The 15,616-nt window shown below is 43.1% G+C and overlaps 1 protein-coding gene across 2 annotated transcripts; it reads left to right on the top strand.

The window, feature by feature from the left end:
• The first annotated feature begins 81 nt into the window (after positions 1-81).
• LOC118089371 (oxidative stress-responsive serine-rich protein 1) lies at positions 82-8,260 on the top strand. Of its 2 annotated transcripts, XM_035123967.2 has the most exons (4): positions 82-121; positions 5,246-5,366; positions 6,607-6,711; positions 7,203-8,260. In XM_035123967.2, the coding sequence occupies exons 2-4, from the start codon at positions 5,290-5,292 to the stop codon at positions 7,903-7,905; spliced, it is 885 nt and encodes a 294-aa protein (XP_034979858.2). In that variant the 5' UTR covers positions 82-121; positions 5,246-5,289; the 3' UTR covers positions 7,906-8,260. The 2 variants fall into 2 exon arrangements, with proteins under 2 accessions (XP_034979858.2, XP_034979859.2); XM_035123968.2 differs by lacking the exon at positions 82-121 and having other exon boundaries at positions 136-5,366.
• Positions 8,261-15,616: the final 7,356 nt, after the last annotated feature.

The following is a 15,616-nucleotide window of genomic DNA, read 5'->3' as shown; positions in this document are numbered from 1 at the left end:
CACCAGGACGGCTGCAAACGCGCGGGAAAGCCCCGCGGCTGCTGAGCGCATGCGTCCGCAGTGTCATCACTTCCTGTTGATTTTTTGTTCACTTCCGGCAGTGGCTCCCTTGGCTGATCGGGTGAGTGGGTACCTGAAAGCGGGGAGGGGTGGAGGGGGCGCGACGAGGGAAACAGGTTCGCGTCGTTCAGGCATTTCTGGGAGCCTGAGGGGAAAGAGGCTGTTGGGCGGGAGGGCTTCTTCCTCGACGGGATCTACTCTGGCGGGTCTCAACCGTCCCTTGTCGGTCTCCTGCGCCTTTCGCTTCAGCGGAGCCGAACGGGGGTCGGGCGGAGGGCAGGACCTCGACCGAACTCCACTACCGTCCACTGTGCCTGTTCTTTTATTCCCCTCAGTAGCCCTTCATATCCACAGAATTCCTACTTAAAGCCTAGATCTGCTCTTTTAGCTGCTCATCTGGTTTAAAACAAGTAGAGGGGCGTTGTGGCGATGGGGGGAGACATATCGACGATTGCTTGCCTGCCTCATCTGTTTGCTAGATCTAAATTACTTGGCGATTTATCCTGACGTTTTGAAAAGCTATTTTAAGCACCTATATATCCCCCCTCCTTTTTTTTTAGGTATACCCGAAGTAGTTTACAAAGTTCTATAAAGTACCGTAATATCCTCTCAGTAAAGAAGAATGCAGTGCAGCAGAAGTGGTTTAAGAGGGTTCTAGGCAAATTTCCCTGGAGAGTATGCTGTAAAAGCAGGGCGCCCAAAGAGAAAAAGGTCCTGTCCTGGGTTACCACCACCCTTCACTTCAGAAGTCTTGTAGGGTTTGGCCTACAGCTTAATTTCATTTTTATGCTGCTCTTTGGTTGAGGGTCATTATAAGTTGTTGGTTTTTCCTCCCAACCCAGGCCCAACTAATTTAGTTCCCTGTTGAGTTAAGTTGGATTGAGAAAGAGTAACTGGCTCATGGCAGAGTGTGGATTTGAACCTGGATCTTCCATATCTTAGTCTGGTACTCCTAACTACTACCCTGTGCTGGTAAGAATTTGGTGGTACTTATTTCTGAGTACGCGTGCAAAGATCACACTGCTACGCTTCCAGTTAATCCTAAATTTGAATTCCTAAGTTGTTATGACTTCAGGGGAAAAACATGTTTTTATAGCATGTGAATTTTATAGTACCGGCATGTGTATCCGCAGTACTTAGTTAATTGGGAACCACTGCTCTAGCAAACATTGCAAGGCACCAGGTTAAAAATAGCCTTTAAGGTGGCTCACATTGTCACAAAGACCCTGAAACCTTTGTTACGGCATGTTACATGCTAGCTTTCCATAGCCTGATGCCCTCTTGGTGTTTTGTTTTGTTTTTTTTACCGCATCCCTGACAAGTGACCAAACTGATGGGCTGAAGAGGGTTGTAGTTCAAAGTACCTGGAGGGCATCAGGTTATGAGAAGCTGGCACATAACATGCCATAACTGTTGTTTTTGCTGAAACAGATTTACCCTGTTCCACTCAAAAATAAAGTTTAAAAATTAAAAGTTTGTAATTAAGTTTATTCCCTAATTAAAGAGTTTTGTCTTTCCCTTCCTCTTTATAAGAGATTGATAAATGAAATCCATGAAGATCAAAATATTTTTAACAGTTTTATGAAAAAGGATTTGGAGGTAGGGGAGCAGAAGCAATGGCTGCATCTCTGCAGGTGAGGAGCAGTGCTTTTTTCTGGTGATACATGCCAGTACGCCATATGGCACCTCTTTCCAAGAAGTCTGCAATGTTTGGCATACTACACACTTGAAAGTTAGGGTAGTTTGACCCATGCATCAGATGGCCCACTTTGTCCATCAGCATGAAGCAGAATGGAGTCTGGCATACACTGTCACTGCAGGTTGACAGTGAGAAGCAGCAGAACTCATCCCCCCAAGTTCATAAACAACTACTATAAACTTATAAAGAAGTAATAAGCCACCAATAAAAGTAGTGCATTAAATTAGTCTTTCCCAACCTGGGGTCCCCAGATGTTGGGACTACAAGTCCTGTCATCCCTAGCCTTCAGTACCAGTGGTCAGAGATGATGGGAGTTGTTCCTGTTTGCATCTGTCTGTCTTGGGAGACACTGGAGGAGTGCCCCTTTGGGGATGAAGTCAAACTTTTGGAAGGTTGCAGCACTTGCTGTGGTTGTAGAGAACAATACAGAGAGACATGTTTTGTTGCAGCTGGGGCAGATGAAGGTGCCCGGTTGTGCTGCTGATGTACCATGGTGTTTCTTCTCTCTGCGCTGCTCCCAGCGGTCATTTCTCCTCTGGTCCCTGCTACGAATGCACAACCTGACTGCCTGTCTCCAGGCACTGCAGTCACCTGCAAGGGATTCCCCCACAGCAGCATTGATGTTGCCAGTCTTCATGTCATGTTTGTAGACAACTTTGTTTGCAGACATCTTTGTAATGCATAATCGGTCTGCAAAAGCGCCTAGTGCCTAAAGCCAGCGGCCCACAGAGCACATCTTTGGGGAATCCTGCTATCTTTCATTCTGTGGACATGACCAAGTCAGCATAGACATTGCTCTCCAACAATATCTGGGAGCCCAATAAATGCTCCGCTAAACTAAAAATATTCACAGGAGGAAACATTTAATGAAACTAATAGGAGTTCTTCAGGCATGGGTTGCTAGAAATTTCTCAAGACTCTTACACTATTGGTTCCTTGATGGGTTTTGGGAACTCTTCTAATATAAATGAATCACTATATTTTCATTCTGAAAGATAATCACTAAAGTTGGCAAAACTTATTAGTTGACAGCCTGTCTTACTGGTCTTTTAAAGATTTACACAAGTATTAAATGTTATTTCTGTACTTGTTTGCTTAAAGAAATAAAATTTCAGCTTGGGTGTCCTCAGCTGCAAAATTCAAATAACTTCCTTCCATGGCAAATCATTGTTTCTTTGAGCTGCTATATATACTCTATAACCATAAAATAAACCCATTAAGTGCATTTCTAACCCTGTGTGTTGGCTCAAAGTGCATTATGTGCCCCATGTGTTTGCTGTAAAGAGTCAGTATTCATATGGTTTGCAGTTTCTTGAAAACTAGAGGGTGCTTGCTTGAAGAAGCGTGGTGTCCATTTTCTGTTTGTGTATGTGTGTGTGTGTGAATTTTACACCCCTGACTTCATAACAGACTTGTTAATCATGTACAACTACGTTTAGTAGGACTAGCTATTTGCTTAGAATACAGCGTGCAAATGTGGCATAATCCTTGCCCAAAGAGCTTAGAACCAAAAGAAGGCAGGTAGGACAAAGGTCAAATAGGGCTTGATACTTTGTCATTAATTAATCTTCAGCAATTTCATTCAGCTTATAAAATGCAGCATGCTTTTGTAAATTAAAGTACCCCTTTAAGTTAGCAGTGGTGTTGTACAGTATATAGTAATCAGTCCTTCAAAAAGCACCAGCACCCTGATCCTGATGTAATTGTTTGTGTGTTCATTGCTATGAGAAGCAGCTGCAGAAGCATTGTGGATGTCATTTTGCATGGGTATAAATCACTGTTCTTTATCATAGCCTCCAGTCAAGTAAGCTTTGTTCGTTCCCACTTCTATGCCTCTGAATCCTATGGTGCCTTCCGTGGTGCCCTACATGCAGCCATTCCAAATTACAATTCTACATGCAATTCTGAATTCTACATGCAGCCATTCACATGCAGCCATTCCAAATTACAATAACATGAATAATACGTCCTGTGTGTTTATTTCATGCTTAGCTGGGATGGCATCTAAACAGTCAGAATGGGGAAATGCTCATGGAAACACATTTAGTTTTGCTGGTGAATTAGACCAGGCATCCCCAAACTCCGGCCCTCCAGATGTTTTGGACTACAATTCCCATCATCCCTGACCACTGGTCCTGTTAGCTAGGGATCATGGGAGTTGTAGGCCAAAACATCTAGAGGGCCGCAGTTTGGGGATGCCTGAATTAGACTGAAAGGATTAACTACACAATGGGGGTGGGGCTCCCTCCTAAACTTAGTGCAGACTTGGTCTCTTTTACATTCAAATTGGGGTACTGCAATGCCCTCTGTGTGGGTCTTTGCTTAAATACAACTTGGAGCTTCATTAAGTAGTTTGCTAGAATCCCTCAGCATTTTTCAAGTGGTCTGTTCTGGGGAACATTTGGGAACAACTGGACTCTCTACCCATATGAACATACCAGGACTTCATCTCAGGCCCGGGCTTTTTAGTCACCCTCCGTGTACCACAGCTTCAGATCTGGGCCATGGTGTCCTCAAAATTAATTTCAACAAAAATCACTTAAGGGTGTTTGTGTTTTGGTTAGGGCATTCTGGTGAGTATTTTCAATTGTCTCCTTGTACTGAGCAATATAGGGTCCCCTGTCCGTCCGTCCCCCAATATATGTGAGTAGTGCCCATCTGACCAGTGAAAAATCTTTCCGCTTAGTAGCCTCCATCTTTCCAGCTTTTGAAGCATATGTTTTTTCAGCCCTTGTTCTAATCATAAATAGAATGCCTTGAATGCTGGCTTGTATGATAAATATTTTATTAATCTATTAAATAGATCTCTCCAGTGCAATTAATTTGTGGCTAAAGATTGGTTGAGGAAAGGGGGGGGGGATATTGTCTATTGATTCTAGCCAATCCTTAGTGCTGTGTAGAAATACTGAGTTGCAGCTAATGCTGGTCCTACTCAAGGTAAAAAGGTAAAGGTCCAGTCATGACCGACTCTGGGATTGCAGCGCTCATCTATTAATGGACATGGGTCTACTCTGAGTAGGATTTGGTTTGCTACAATCTAGCTTTATGCGAAGGGAGAAATCCTTTAGGCTGGAATCCTAATTCAAATCCCACTTATTTGGGAGTAGGCCCTATTGTTGTTAATTCACTTTAATTCTCCCTTTACACCAGGCAACTCTTTACTTAATATTCGCATAGTGCATTCCACTATTCTCTACTGGAAATCAACCCATGTGGCAAAAGGTTTCAAAGTAAAGCAGAAAATGTGTGCCTTGGTTGTCTTGGGTTTCCAGTAGAAATTGCCCATGGAATCCTTTCATCAAATAACTAGGAGCCTGCTGTTTTAACGGTGGCATTTCACATGAACTATCGATGTGAGTCAAAATGTGGTCTGAGTGGTGGATGAAGCAATATATTTAATTTCAGTTGTGTAGAGTTTTACTATATGCTTACTACACTTGGTGTTCTCGACATCAACACAAATTTAATTAATTTATTTTTTGTTAGCATTCATTATATGGCAGGCCCAATAACATTCTAACACTCTGCAAATGGACTCAGAAACTAAAGAAGGAGAGGAAGAGAGCCTGCAAACAGCTTTCAAAAAGTTGAGAGTGGATCCAACCGGGTAGGTAACAGCAGTCCTATTTACTCTTCCTGTGTATTTGACAATTTTAGGATTGTATTACTGTCTTTCCATTATTATAGAATTGACTCTGAAGAAAGGCATCAGCATTACATTACTTCTATACATCTATGAACAATATGGGTCTGATATTCTTATTGGTGTTTGGGCTGTTGTACCTGTAGAATAGCTAAGATTGTGACTACTTCTTTGTTTGCAAGGAGAATGGCATGCCAGGCAGTGTTAGAAATTCCCTAGGCACATTTTGTGGCTGGCTCAGGTGCAGTTGCGGCTATGTGGAGATTTATTGTATTTATATCCCATCTTTTTCTCCAAGGAGGATGGTACATGGTTCACTCCCCTCCTCAGTTAATCCCTACAACAACCCTGTGAGGTAGGTTAAGAGGCTGTGACTGGCCCAAGGTCACCCAGTGAGCTTTATGACTGAGTGGGGATTTGAACCCTGATCTCCCAGACAGTGAAGCCACCCACTTGTCAGTCACATAACATCACAATGATGTCACGTGCAAGGTGCTGCCAAAAGGGAATCTCTCTTCCTTCACTTTAGCAGCAGTTCCCTGCTACAACATGGTAAAAAAAACAAAAACCATCAGTTTTAGCAGAGGAGTCTGATCCTGACTTAGGGAGGTGTATGTGTATTGGGACTCTCCACTTGAAAGGGATGGATTTTCCCTCATCATCTTAGCAGCGGATCCAGGTTTGCATGGAATCCCCTGCCAAAATGATGGTCTAACTCTAGCAGGAGATTTTAGCAGGGAACAGATGCACACAGCCACACTGAGCAGGATTTAACCCCTGGTTATCAGCTGTTGAGTGGGGGTTAAATTCTGCTGGGATCAGGTACCCACAGCAATGCAGAACTGAACCCCAGCCTCCTGTCAGCTGATTGACAGGTGGCTTGGAGGAAATGGCCTTGTGAACCAAATTTGTGGGCCAGTATTGGCCTGCAGGCCAGAGATTCCCACTCAGGGTCTACACTGACTGACAGCAGCTATCCTGACTTTAGGGCAGGGATCTTTTCCAGCCCTACTTAGAGATGTCAGGGGTTTAACCCGGGACCTTTTGCATAGAATACCACTGAGCGGCAGCCTTTTTCTTTATCTATTTGTCTGTAGATAAGCAAAAAATGGTGGGGCAATATTCCATTTTGTTTGCTAATATAGGTGGATACTTTGCGTTTGAATCATACTTCAATACGTATGTCATTTGCCCCTTAAATCAGAACTTCTACATCTGTGAGTGACAGCATGGGACTGAGAGCTCCAGTCAGAGCTGCTGTTGATGGAGGCAGGCATCAAACCGCCTGTTCAAGAGAGAACTGGCATGGGTAAGACACTTCACTAGTAACTATGTTCAACACCTTTTAGTTAAACCCTGTTCAAGAGAGAACTGGCATGGGTAAGACACTTCACTAGTAACTATGTTCAACACCTTTTAGTTAAACCCTTCTTTTATCTCCCAGTATTTGGCTATAATGGATGTTTAGCCAATAGGGTAAAGCCTACTGTACTCCATTTCTCTTGTCCTCTAATGTTTAGTTTGATGATAAGTTTAGCTTATACATGACAGGAAGAAATGCCAAGGTTTGCCGTTAAGGCTGATAATGATAATGCAGTTTCTGATTAGGTTACAGTTGCATCACATTCTTCTTCTGGATTTGATATGTATCAGGGGAAAATTATCAGGAGAAACCATGAGATGCAGCTTGTTTCTTCCACACAACTGTAGCAAATAATTTTAACAGACAACACTACCTTATTTTGGATTGCATTTTGTTCCAGAGTCAGTTTCTAGTAACATTGCTGCTCTCTACTCCAGGTGTGCAAGGAAACCCTTGAGAGGGGCAACGAGGCCGCAGCGCCGCAGGCGTTCTAAATCTCCTGTCCTGCATCCTCCCAAGTTTACATATTGCAGCATGAAAGCATCTTCTGCAAGTAACCAACTGAAGCACAAAAGCCAGATGGATTCTTCAAAGCACAAAATCAGTCCAGACCCCAGTGTTACAGAAGAGCCATACTTGGGAGGAAAGAGATGCCCCCTTTTCGATAGCAGCAACTGCAGGAGGGCCAGAGCAGAACAGCGGAGCACTTTCTCAAGGGAGCAGCCTTCAGAGAATTTGCGAAAGAGTTGTCCTGCTTTTTCTTTGACCTTTGAAACCAGCCTGGATCCTAGCCAACCCTCAGATTTCCAGTCACTCTCCAAGCTGAGTTACGAGAAGCAATGCCCTTGCGTGGACAAAGAATGTCAGTGCAAACCATGGCAAGCAATAGAAGCATACTCCTTTTCCGGTTTGCGGAGTGTCCTTTCGGAATGTGAAAAGGCAGTCCTGGAAGCACATTCGCAATCTTTGCCAAACCGATCGCATTCTGGGATGGGTTCATCAAGCTCTGCCCGGTCTTGTTCTGAGCAAGCTCGAGTCTTTGTGGATGATGTGACTATTGAAGATCTTTCAGGGTACATGGAGTATTACTTATATATTCCCAAGAAAATGTCCCACATGGCAGAGATGATGTACACTTGACATAAGAATCATGAGTTGGAAATTCAGTGGTGGTAGTGAGATGCTCCCTCAGTGCCATAGTTGGAAATGTGTCCATTGTCATTGCTGCGTATTTGATCAAATGTTTATTTGCGCCATACAGTGTAGTTTTTTAAATAAAGTGAAAAAGAGATAATATCCTCTGGCTGAAAGGTGCATAAGACTATCTTCAAAGTTTCAGGAATGTTATTGGGCAGAGTTTTACCCTTTATTCTTTTTTTTCAGAGTAGCCATATTTTAAGTATTGCTTGCTTTAAAAGTTACTGTGACTTGGATTATGTTTTAGCCAACCCATTTCAAAGGATTGAAATGCTGAACTTTATCCTTGCAGTTTGTTTTTTTTTTAAATAGTTAGAGCATACTTCTACACCATCTTGAACAGGAATACCTAAGAAATCGTTTGGCGTAAGTCAGGGATGTGTAACACTCCTCTAAGCAATTCTTGCTAGTTTGAAACTCTTCTAGATTTCCTTAAATCCTTAGATGTTTGTCCTGTGGAGGATCCCCCAAATCAGTTTTTGGTTTTGCTTTGGTCACCATTTCAGTGGCAAGTGTAGGCATAAGATTCTTCTCACATTCCCCCAATCTGTCACCCACTTCTGTTTAGCAGTCCACACCTGAGGTTTCTTGCAAATAATTTTGAAGTGATACAAATTTTCCTTGCACAGTTCTGGAAAGCGTTTATGCACTCGTCCTGATTTTTTTACTATAGGTTTCTCAACTAGTGCCATTTTGTTCAGCGGTAGGGAACCATGGGGCCTCCATATGCTAATGTATATGAGAGAAAGGCTTGAATTAACTTCTTTGATTTCTTTATGATTAGCAAATTTCCGCTGTATTTGAGCATCTCCTACACTATAGGGGAAATGTACGCTAGAATGGAAAGCAGAACCATTGCTTTGAGAGGAAACTTGACTTTGTAATCATAGTAATCAAGCCTGCTTTACACCTAGCCAAAGTGGAAATCAAATCAAACCACTGCTAAAAGCACTGACCAGATAGCCCTTCCATTCCCATTTTTCTCAAGAGGAAGTCTGCCTTGCTATTGTATGATTAAAAGATAACCAGTCCTACTTGAAAGGAGTGTCTCAAGCACATAATCTGCTTCAGATTTATTGTCTCTTTCCTATTTTAGGACAGAAGGAGGGCAAGAAAAAAACAGTTCTGGAGCCAAGGATACAATGCAGTACACCTAAATTCCCCTGATTTAGTTAGGCAAGTGCTTCTCCTTGGCCCTAACTAAATATCAGAAAGCATGGAGACAAGAATACCTACAACATTCTAGAGGAGCAATGAAGCAGTCATTCAAAATTCCACTTCTTACACTACTCAGTGTCTAATAAATATCCACTAGATGGAGCTTTCAGAACAGTGCTTAAGATTTTTTTTTCTAGTCCCAACAGTGCTTAAGATTTTTTTTTCTAGTCCCAACAACAGAACTTACTCAGAATTGTAGCTCTTTGGGGTTTTTCCTGTGACCTAAATCTAAAGCTGCACCATTTAATTAATAGTGTTTGCATAAGAAGCTTCAAAAGAACAATGTCTGGACACACTCTTGCAGGCAATGAAAACCTATCCTAATGTTATTGCGTGGGGGAAGAGAATGTCAAATATTAGGCAAAAAGGAGAATTGTCTGTCCCTTATTTTGCAGGCATTGTTGGTCAAAGGAGAAGGACAAAGCCTCATTTAGTTTTGAAAATAGCTAGTAAAAACAATTTTAAAAATGTCAGTGCTACATTATCCATTTCCTAGTTAAATGCAAAAAAATGGGTTTTGAAAACACAAAAGCCTAGAGCAAGATCTGAGAAAGTGGTGTCAATAGTTAAAACTTTGGCATTGAAATCCCAAGTTTTCAAAAAAAAAAATGTCAAAGCTACCGGTATATTTCAAGGAAATTCTGTAAAAGATTTCTGTGTTGATGGAGTCAAACCATAAGCCCTGGATTCAAATAGAATGCTAAACCAAACCATGGCTTTGCCTTGGGTAGCGCTGCAGGAGCAGAGGAGGAGGACAGCAGCCACAATCTTTATTCCAGGAACCTGCATGTTTGCACTAAGCTATGGTTGGGCTTAGTGTTATGTACAAACTGGGCCAAAGACTGGTTCGTGGTCACCTGATGACCATCCTCACTAAGAAAAATGTGAACCTAGATCTTTCTGAATCCAGCGTATCTACCATGCCAGTGCATATGTATGCATAAACTCTTTATTGGTTCATGCTGTCTTGAGCATCTTACCTTTCAGGATACAAATTCTTGCATTTGGCTTGCACACACATATATCAGGTCATCAGGATCCTTCCCACAGGGCACAGCTGATGGTAGATGGCCCTGTGGGTGGAGGGGGCAGTACAGCTGGAGCAGGATCTAATTTCTGATGTTTTCTTTGCCAGTCTGGTTCTCTCTTTTTGCCATCCTTTCCACAGAGTTGTTGGCCCAGGGGAGGGAGGGAGCACAGTCCTCCCACAGCAAACTGCTCTGCCCTGCTCACCTTCTTTCCCGTGAAGTGGTTTAGCAGGCCATATGAAGATTTTGGTCTTGGGAAAACATCCTCTCCCCCTACCCACATTGGCATAACACACTGTTTCATGCCCATGTGTTATTGGTAAAATCCGAGGTGTATGGGGTATTAGGGGAGGGGTGCTGTTGTGATGTACAGGAGCCCCACAGGAAGCATTCAGGAGGCAAGCTGGATTTTCAGTAAGGCTTTATTCAGTTGCAGTTTTGCAGCATTGTAAAGCAGTCTTTCTACATTCAGGATACACACCATACAGGTGGAATTACCGGTACATTCAAAGGAGAAGTCGTCACCTCTTCACATCCCTACCAACTGAAGTGGGAAGCCAACCATGCCTCTTTATACTAGCTGGCAATGGATCAATTAAGCAACACCCCATGTCTCCTGATGCTTAGTCACCACATGCTGCTGAGTCAGCATTCCCAATTATTTTAATTCTTTGATACCCACAACACTCCAACAGATACTACCTATGGGGGGGCATGTCATGCTGCTTCTGGGGTAGTTTGTCTGTCTTTGATCCCCACCCTGCACTCAGCTCTCACCTGTGGCTCCTAGAAACTGTCAGTATGCAGCAGTGGCCACACTCTAGGAAACGGGTTGACATTGGGTCCAACAGTCAAGAAGGCAGTTTCTACTGTAGAGGGAAGTGAGGGCACATGAGGCTCATCAACTTGGGAAGGTAGGCCATCTGGAAGAAGGAAAACACTGGTCCTAAACCTGCCTTGTGAGGTATCTTCAGGAGAAGAAAAGTCTAAGGAGTAAACAAATCTGGATCGGAGTCCCTAAGATGATGTTGCCTTATACACCTCTTTCTGGCTACTCTTGCAATGAAACATCTGCTTTCCTTTGCACCACATCAGCGAGGCTGAAAGCGGGTCTTGTCATCTGGGTAGCCCAGGACCTCCATACACACTGCCCAGGCTTGCACCCCGGGGGAGGTCACTTTGGTGCTCCAGACTTCAACCCCCTGAGATGCACTCCATTGTCTCTTGAGACGGACGGATGCCAACAATCCAGGACCACTTTGCAAATAATGTTTAAAGGCAAAACAGAAGAAAACAAAGTTTCCCACAAAAACTACAGCTCTGTTGTAAAGAGTAAAGAAGATGAGCTAGCAAAGAATAAGAAGTTCTAAGTGGCATGAGAATATTAGCCACAGCATTTTGCTGGTGTCAACTGCTTCATGGATGTTGTTGTTGTTTAGTCGTTTAGTCGTGTCCGACTCTTCGTGACCCCATGGACCATAGCACGCCAGGCACTCCTGTCCTGCACTGCCTCCCGCAGTTTGGTCAAACTCATGTTTGTAGCTTCGAGAACACTGTCCAACCATCTTGTCCTCTGTCGTCCCCTTCTCCTAGTGCCCTCAATCTTTCCCAACATCAGGGTCTTTTCCAGGGAGTCTTCTCTTCTCATGAGGTGGCCAAAGTATTGGAGCCTCAGCTTCACGATCTGTCCTTCCAGGGAGCACTCAGGGCTGATTTCCTTCAGAATGGATAGGTTTGATCTTCTAGCAGTCCATGGGACTCTCAAGAGTCTCCTCCAGCACCATAATTCAAAAGCATCAATTCTTCGGCGATCAGCCTTCTTTATGGTCCAGCTCTCACTTCCATACATCACTACTGGGAAAACCATAGCTTTAACTATACGGACCTTTGTCGGCAAAGTGATGTCTCTGCTTTTTAAGATGCTGTCTAGGTTTGTCATTGCTTTTCTCCCAAGAAGCAGGCGTCTTTTAATTTCGTGACTGCTGTCACCATCTGCAGTGATCAAGGAGCCCAAGAAAGTAAAATCTCTCACTGCCTCCATTTCTTCCCCTTCTATTTGCCAGGAGGTGATGGGACCAGTGGCCATGATCTTGGTTTTTTTGATGTTGAGCTTCAGACCATATTTTGCGCTCTCCTCTTTCACCCTCATTAAAAGGTTCTTTAATTCCTCCTCACTTTCTGCCATCAAGGTTGTGTCATCTGCATATCTGAGGTTGTTGATATTTCTTCCGGCAATCTTAATTCCGGCTTGGGATTCATCTAGTCCAGCCTTTCGCATGATGAATTCTGCATATAAGTTAAATAAGCAGGGAGACAATATACAACCTTGTCGTACTCCTTTCCCAATTTTGAACCAATCAGTTGTTCCATATCCAGTTCTAACTGTAGCTTCTTGTCCCACATAGAGATTTCTCAGGAGACAGATGAGGTGATCAGGCACTCCCATTTCTTTAAGAACTTGCCATAGTTTGCTGTGGTCGACACAGTCAAAGGCTTTTGCATAGTCAATGAAGCAGAAGTAGACGTTTTTCTGGAACTCTCTAGCTTTCTCCATAATCCAGCGCATGTTTGCTATTTGGTCTCTGGTTCCTCTGCCCTTTCGAAATCCAGCTTGCACTTCTGGGAGTTCTCGATCCACATACTGCCTAAGCCTGCCTTGTAGAATTTTAAGCATAACCTTGCTAGCGTGTGAAATGAGCGCAATTGTGCGGTAGTTGGAGCATTCTTTGGCACTGCCCTTCTTTGGAATTGGGATGTAGACTGATCTTCTCCAATCCTCTGGCCATTGCTGAGTTTTCCAAACTTGCTGGCATATTGGGTGTAGCACCTTAACAGCATCATCTTTTAAAATTTTAAATAGTTCAGCTGGAATATCATCACTTCCACTGGCCTTGTTATTAGCAGTGCTTTCTAAGGCCCATTTGACTTCACTCTCCAAGATGTCTGGCTCAAGGTCAGCAACCACACTACCTGGGGTGTATGAGACCTCCATATCTTTCTGGTATAATTCCTCTGTGTATTCTTGCCACCTCTTCTTGATGTCTTCTGCTTCTGTTAGGTCCTTACCACTTTTGTCCTTGATTATGGTAATCTTTGTACGAAATGTTCCTTTCATATCTCCAATTTTCTTGAACAGATCTCTGGTTTTCCCCATTCTATTGTTTTCCTCTATTTCTTTGCATTGCTCATTTAAGAAGACCCTCTTGTCTCTCCTTGCTGTTTTTTGGAAATCTGCATTCAGTTTCCTGTATCTTTCCCTATCTCCCTTGCATTTTGCTTGCCTCCTCTCCTCCGCTATTTGTAAGGCCTCGTTGGATAGCCATTTTGCTTTCTTGCATTTCCTTTTCCTTGGGATGGTTTTCGTTGCTGCCTCCTGTATAATGTTACGAGCCTCCATCCATAGTTCTTCAGGCACTCTGTCCACCAAATCTAAATCCTTAAACCTGTTCCTCACTTCCACTGTGTATTCATAAGGGATTTGATTCAGATTGTATCTTACTGGCCCAGTGGTTTTTCCTACTTTCTTCAGTTTAAGCTGGAATTTTGCTATAAGAAGCTGATGATCTGAGTTACAGTCAGCTCCAGGTCTTGTTTTTGCTGACTGTATAGAGCTTCTCCATCTTTGGCTGCAGAGAATATAATCAATCTGATTTCGATGCTGCCCATTTGGTGATATCCATGTGTAGAGTCGTCTCTTGTGTTGTTGGAAGAGAGTGTTTGTGATGACCAGCTTGTTCTCTTGACAGAACTCTATTAGCCTTTGCCCTGCTTCATTTTGAACTCCAAGGCCAAACTTGCCAGTTGTTCCTTTTATCTCTTGATTCCCTACTTTAGCATTCCAATCCCCTGTAATGAGAAGAACATCCTTCTTTGGTGTCATTTCTAGAAGTTGTTGTAGGTCTTCATAGAATTGGTCAATTTCACTTTCTTCAGCACCGGTAGTTGGTGCATAAACTTGGATTACTGTGATGTTAAAAGGTCTGCCTTGGATTCGTATCGAGATCATTCTGTCATTTTTGAGATTGCATCCCATTACAGCATTTGCCACTCTTTTGTTGACTATGAGGGCCACTCCATTTCTGCTACAGGATTCTTGCCCACAGTAGTAGATATAATAGTCACCCGAACTGAATTCGCCCATTCCCTTCCATTTTAGTTCACTGATGCCCAGGATGTCGATATTTATTCTTGTCATCTCATTTTTGACCACATCCAGCTTACCTCCACTCATGGTTCTTACATTCCAGGTTCCTATGCAATATTTTTCTTTACAGCATCGGACTTTCCTTTCGCTTCATGGATGTAGGACACTATAAAGAGGTGTTAGGAACCTAGGAAACTGCCTTATAATGAGTCAAATAATTGGTCCATCTAGCTCAGTATTGTCTACACAGACTGGCTGTGGCTCTCCCGGTTTTCAGGCCTGGTTCTCTCCAGGTCATGCTTGGGAATTCTAGGTTCAAACCTGGGACCTTCTGCATGCCAAGCAAATGCTCTTCCACTGACACTTGGGCCTTTCATGCAAACATTGGGGACTGAGCTGCTATAAAGGGCAATGCAGAATGAGGTGTGTGATGTTAGATTGTGGAGACACTGAGCCATAAATAAAACTTGGGATGAAAGTACTCCAGATTCGATCATGTTATTAAAAAGAAAAAAACCTGAAAAATATTGCATAAAAACTAGGTTTTTTTAAAAAAAAAAGTTCAAAAAGGCTGCCTGAACAATGCAGCTTTAAAAAGAAAGACATTTAAAATACTTCTATTGGCAAGGAGTTCCACAGGGCAGGTTCTACAACACTATAGGCTCAGTTCCTGGTAGAGGCCAACAACTTCAGGGGCATGGGGGATTAGCAAAAGTGCCCCATCAGAAGATGCCAGAGATTGAGGTGCAGCATAAGGACTCCGGTGAACCCAATTTGCTTAGGGCTTTGTGAACTTCAACCAGCTCCTGCTAGCATAGCCAGAGAAGGGAGTAAACATCCACAAATATCAAAGATTTCTCCAAAGCAAAGGCAATACAGTCATACCTTGGATCCCAAACGCCCTGGAACTTGGATGTTTTGGTTCTCAAATGCCGCAAACCCGGAAGTGATTGTTCCGGTTTGCGAACGTTCTTTTGGAACCCGAATGTCCGATGGGGCTTCCGATTGGCTGTAGGAGCTTCCTGCTGCCAATCAGAAGCTATGATTTGGTTTTTGAACATTTTGGAGTCAAACACATTTCCAGAATGGATTTCATTTGACTTCCAATGAATCAGAAACAAGACACCACAGGATAATATGCCTACATCATATGATTCAAATGCATTACATCACCATATTATTACCGTAATATTCTGTTGGGAGCCACCAAGAGTGGTTGGGGGAACCCAGCCAGATGGGTGGGGTATAAATAATAAATTATCAT

The sequence above is a fragment of the Zootoca vivipara genome, chromosome 7 (assembly GCF_963506605.1).
Source record: "Zootoca vivipara chromosome 7, rZooViv1.1, whole genome shotgun sequence".
Lineage (NCBI taxonomy): Eukaryota > Metazoa > Chordata > Lepidosauria > Squamata > Lacertidae > Zootoca > Zootoca vivipara.
This window is presented reverse-complemented; position numbering and strand designations above follow the sequence as displayed.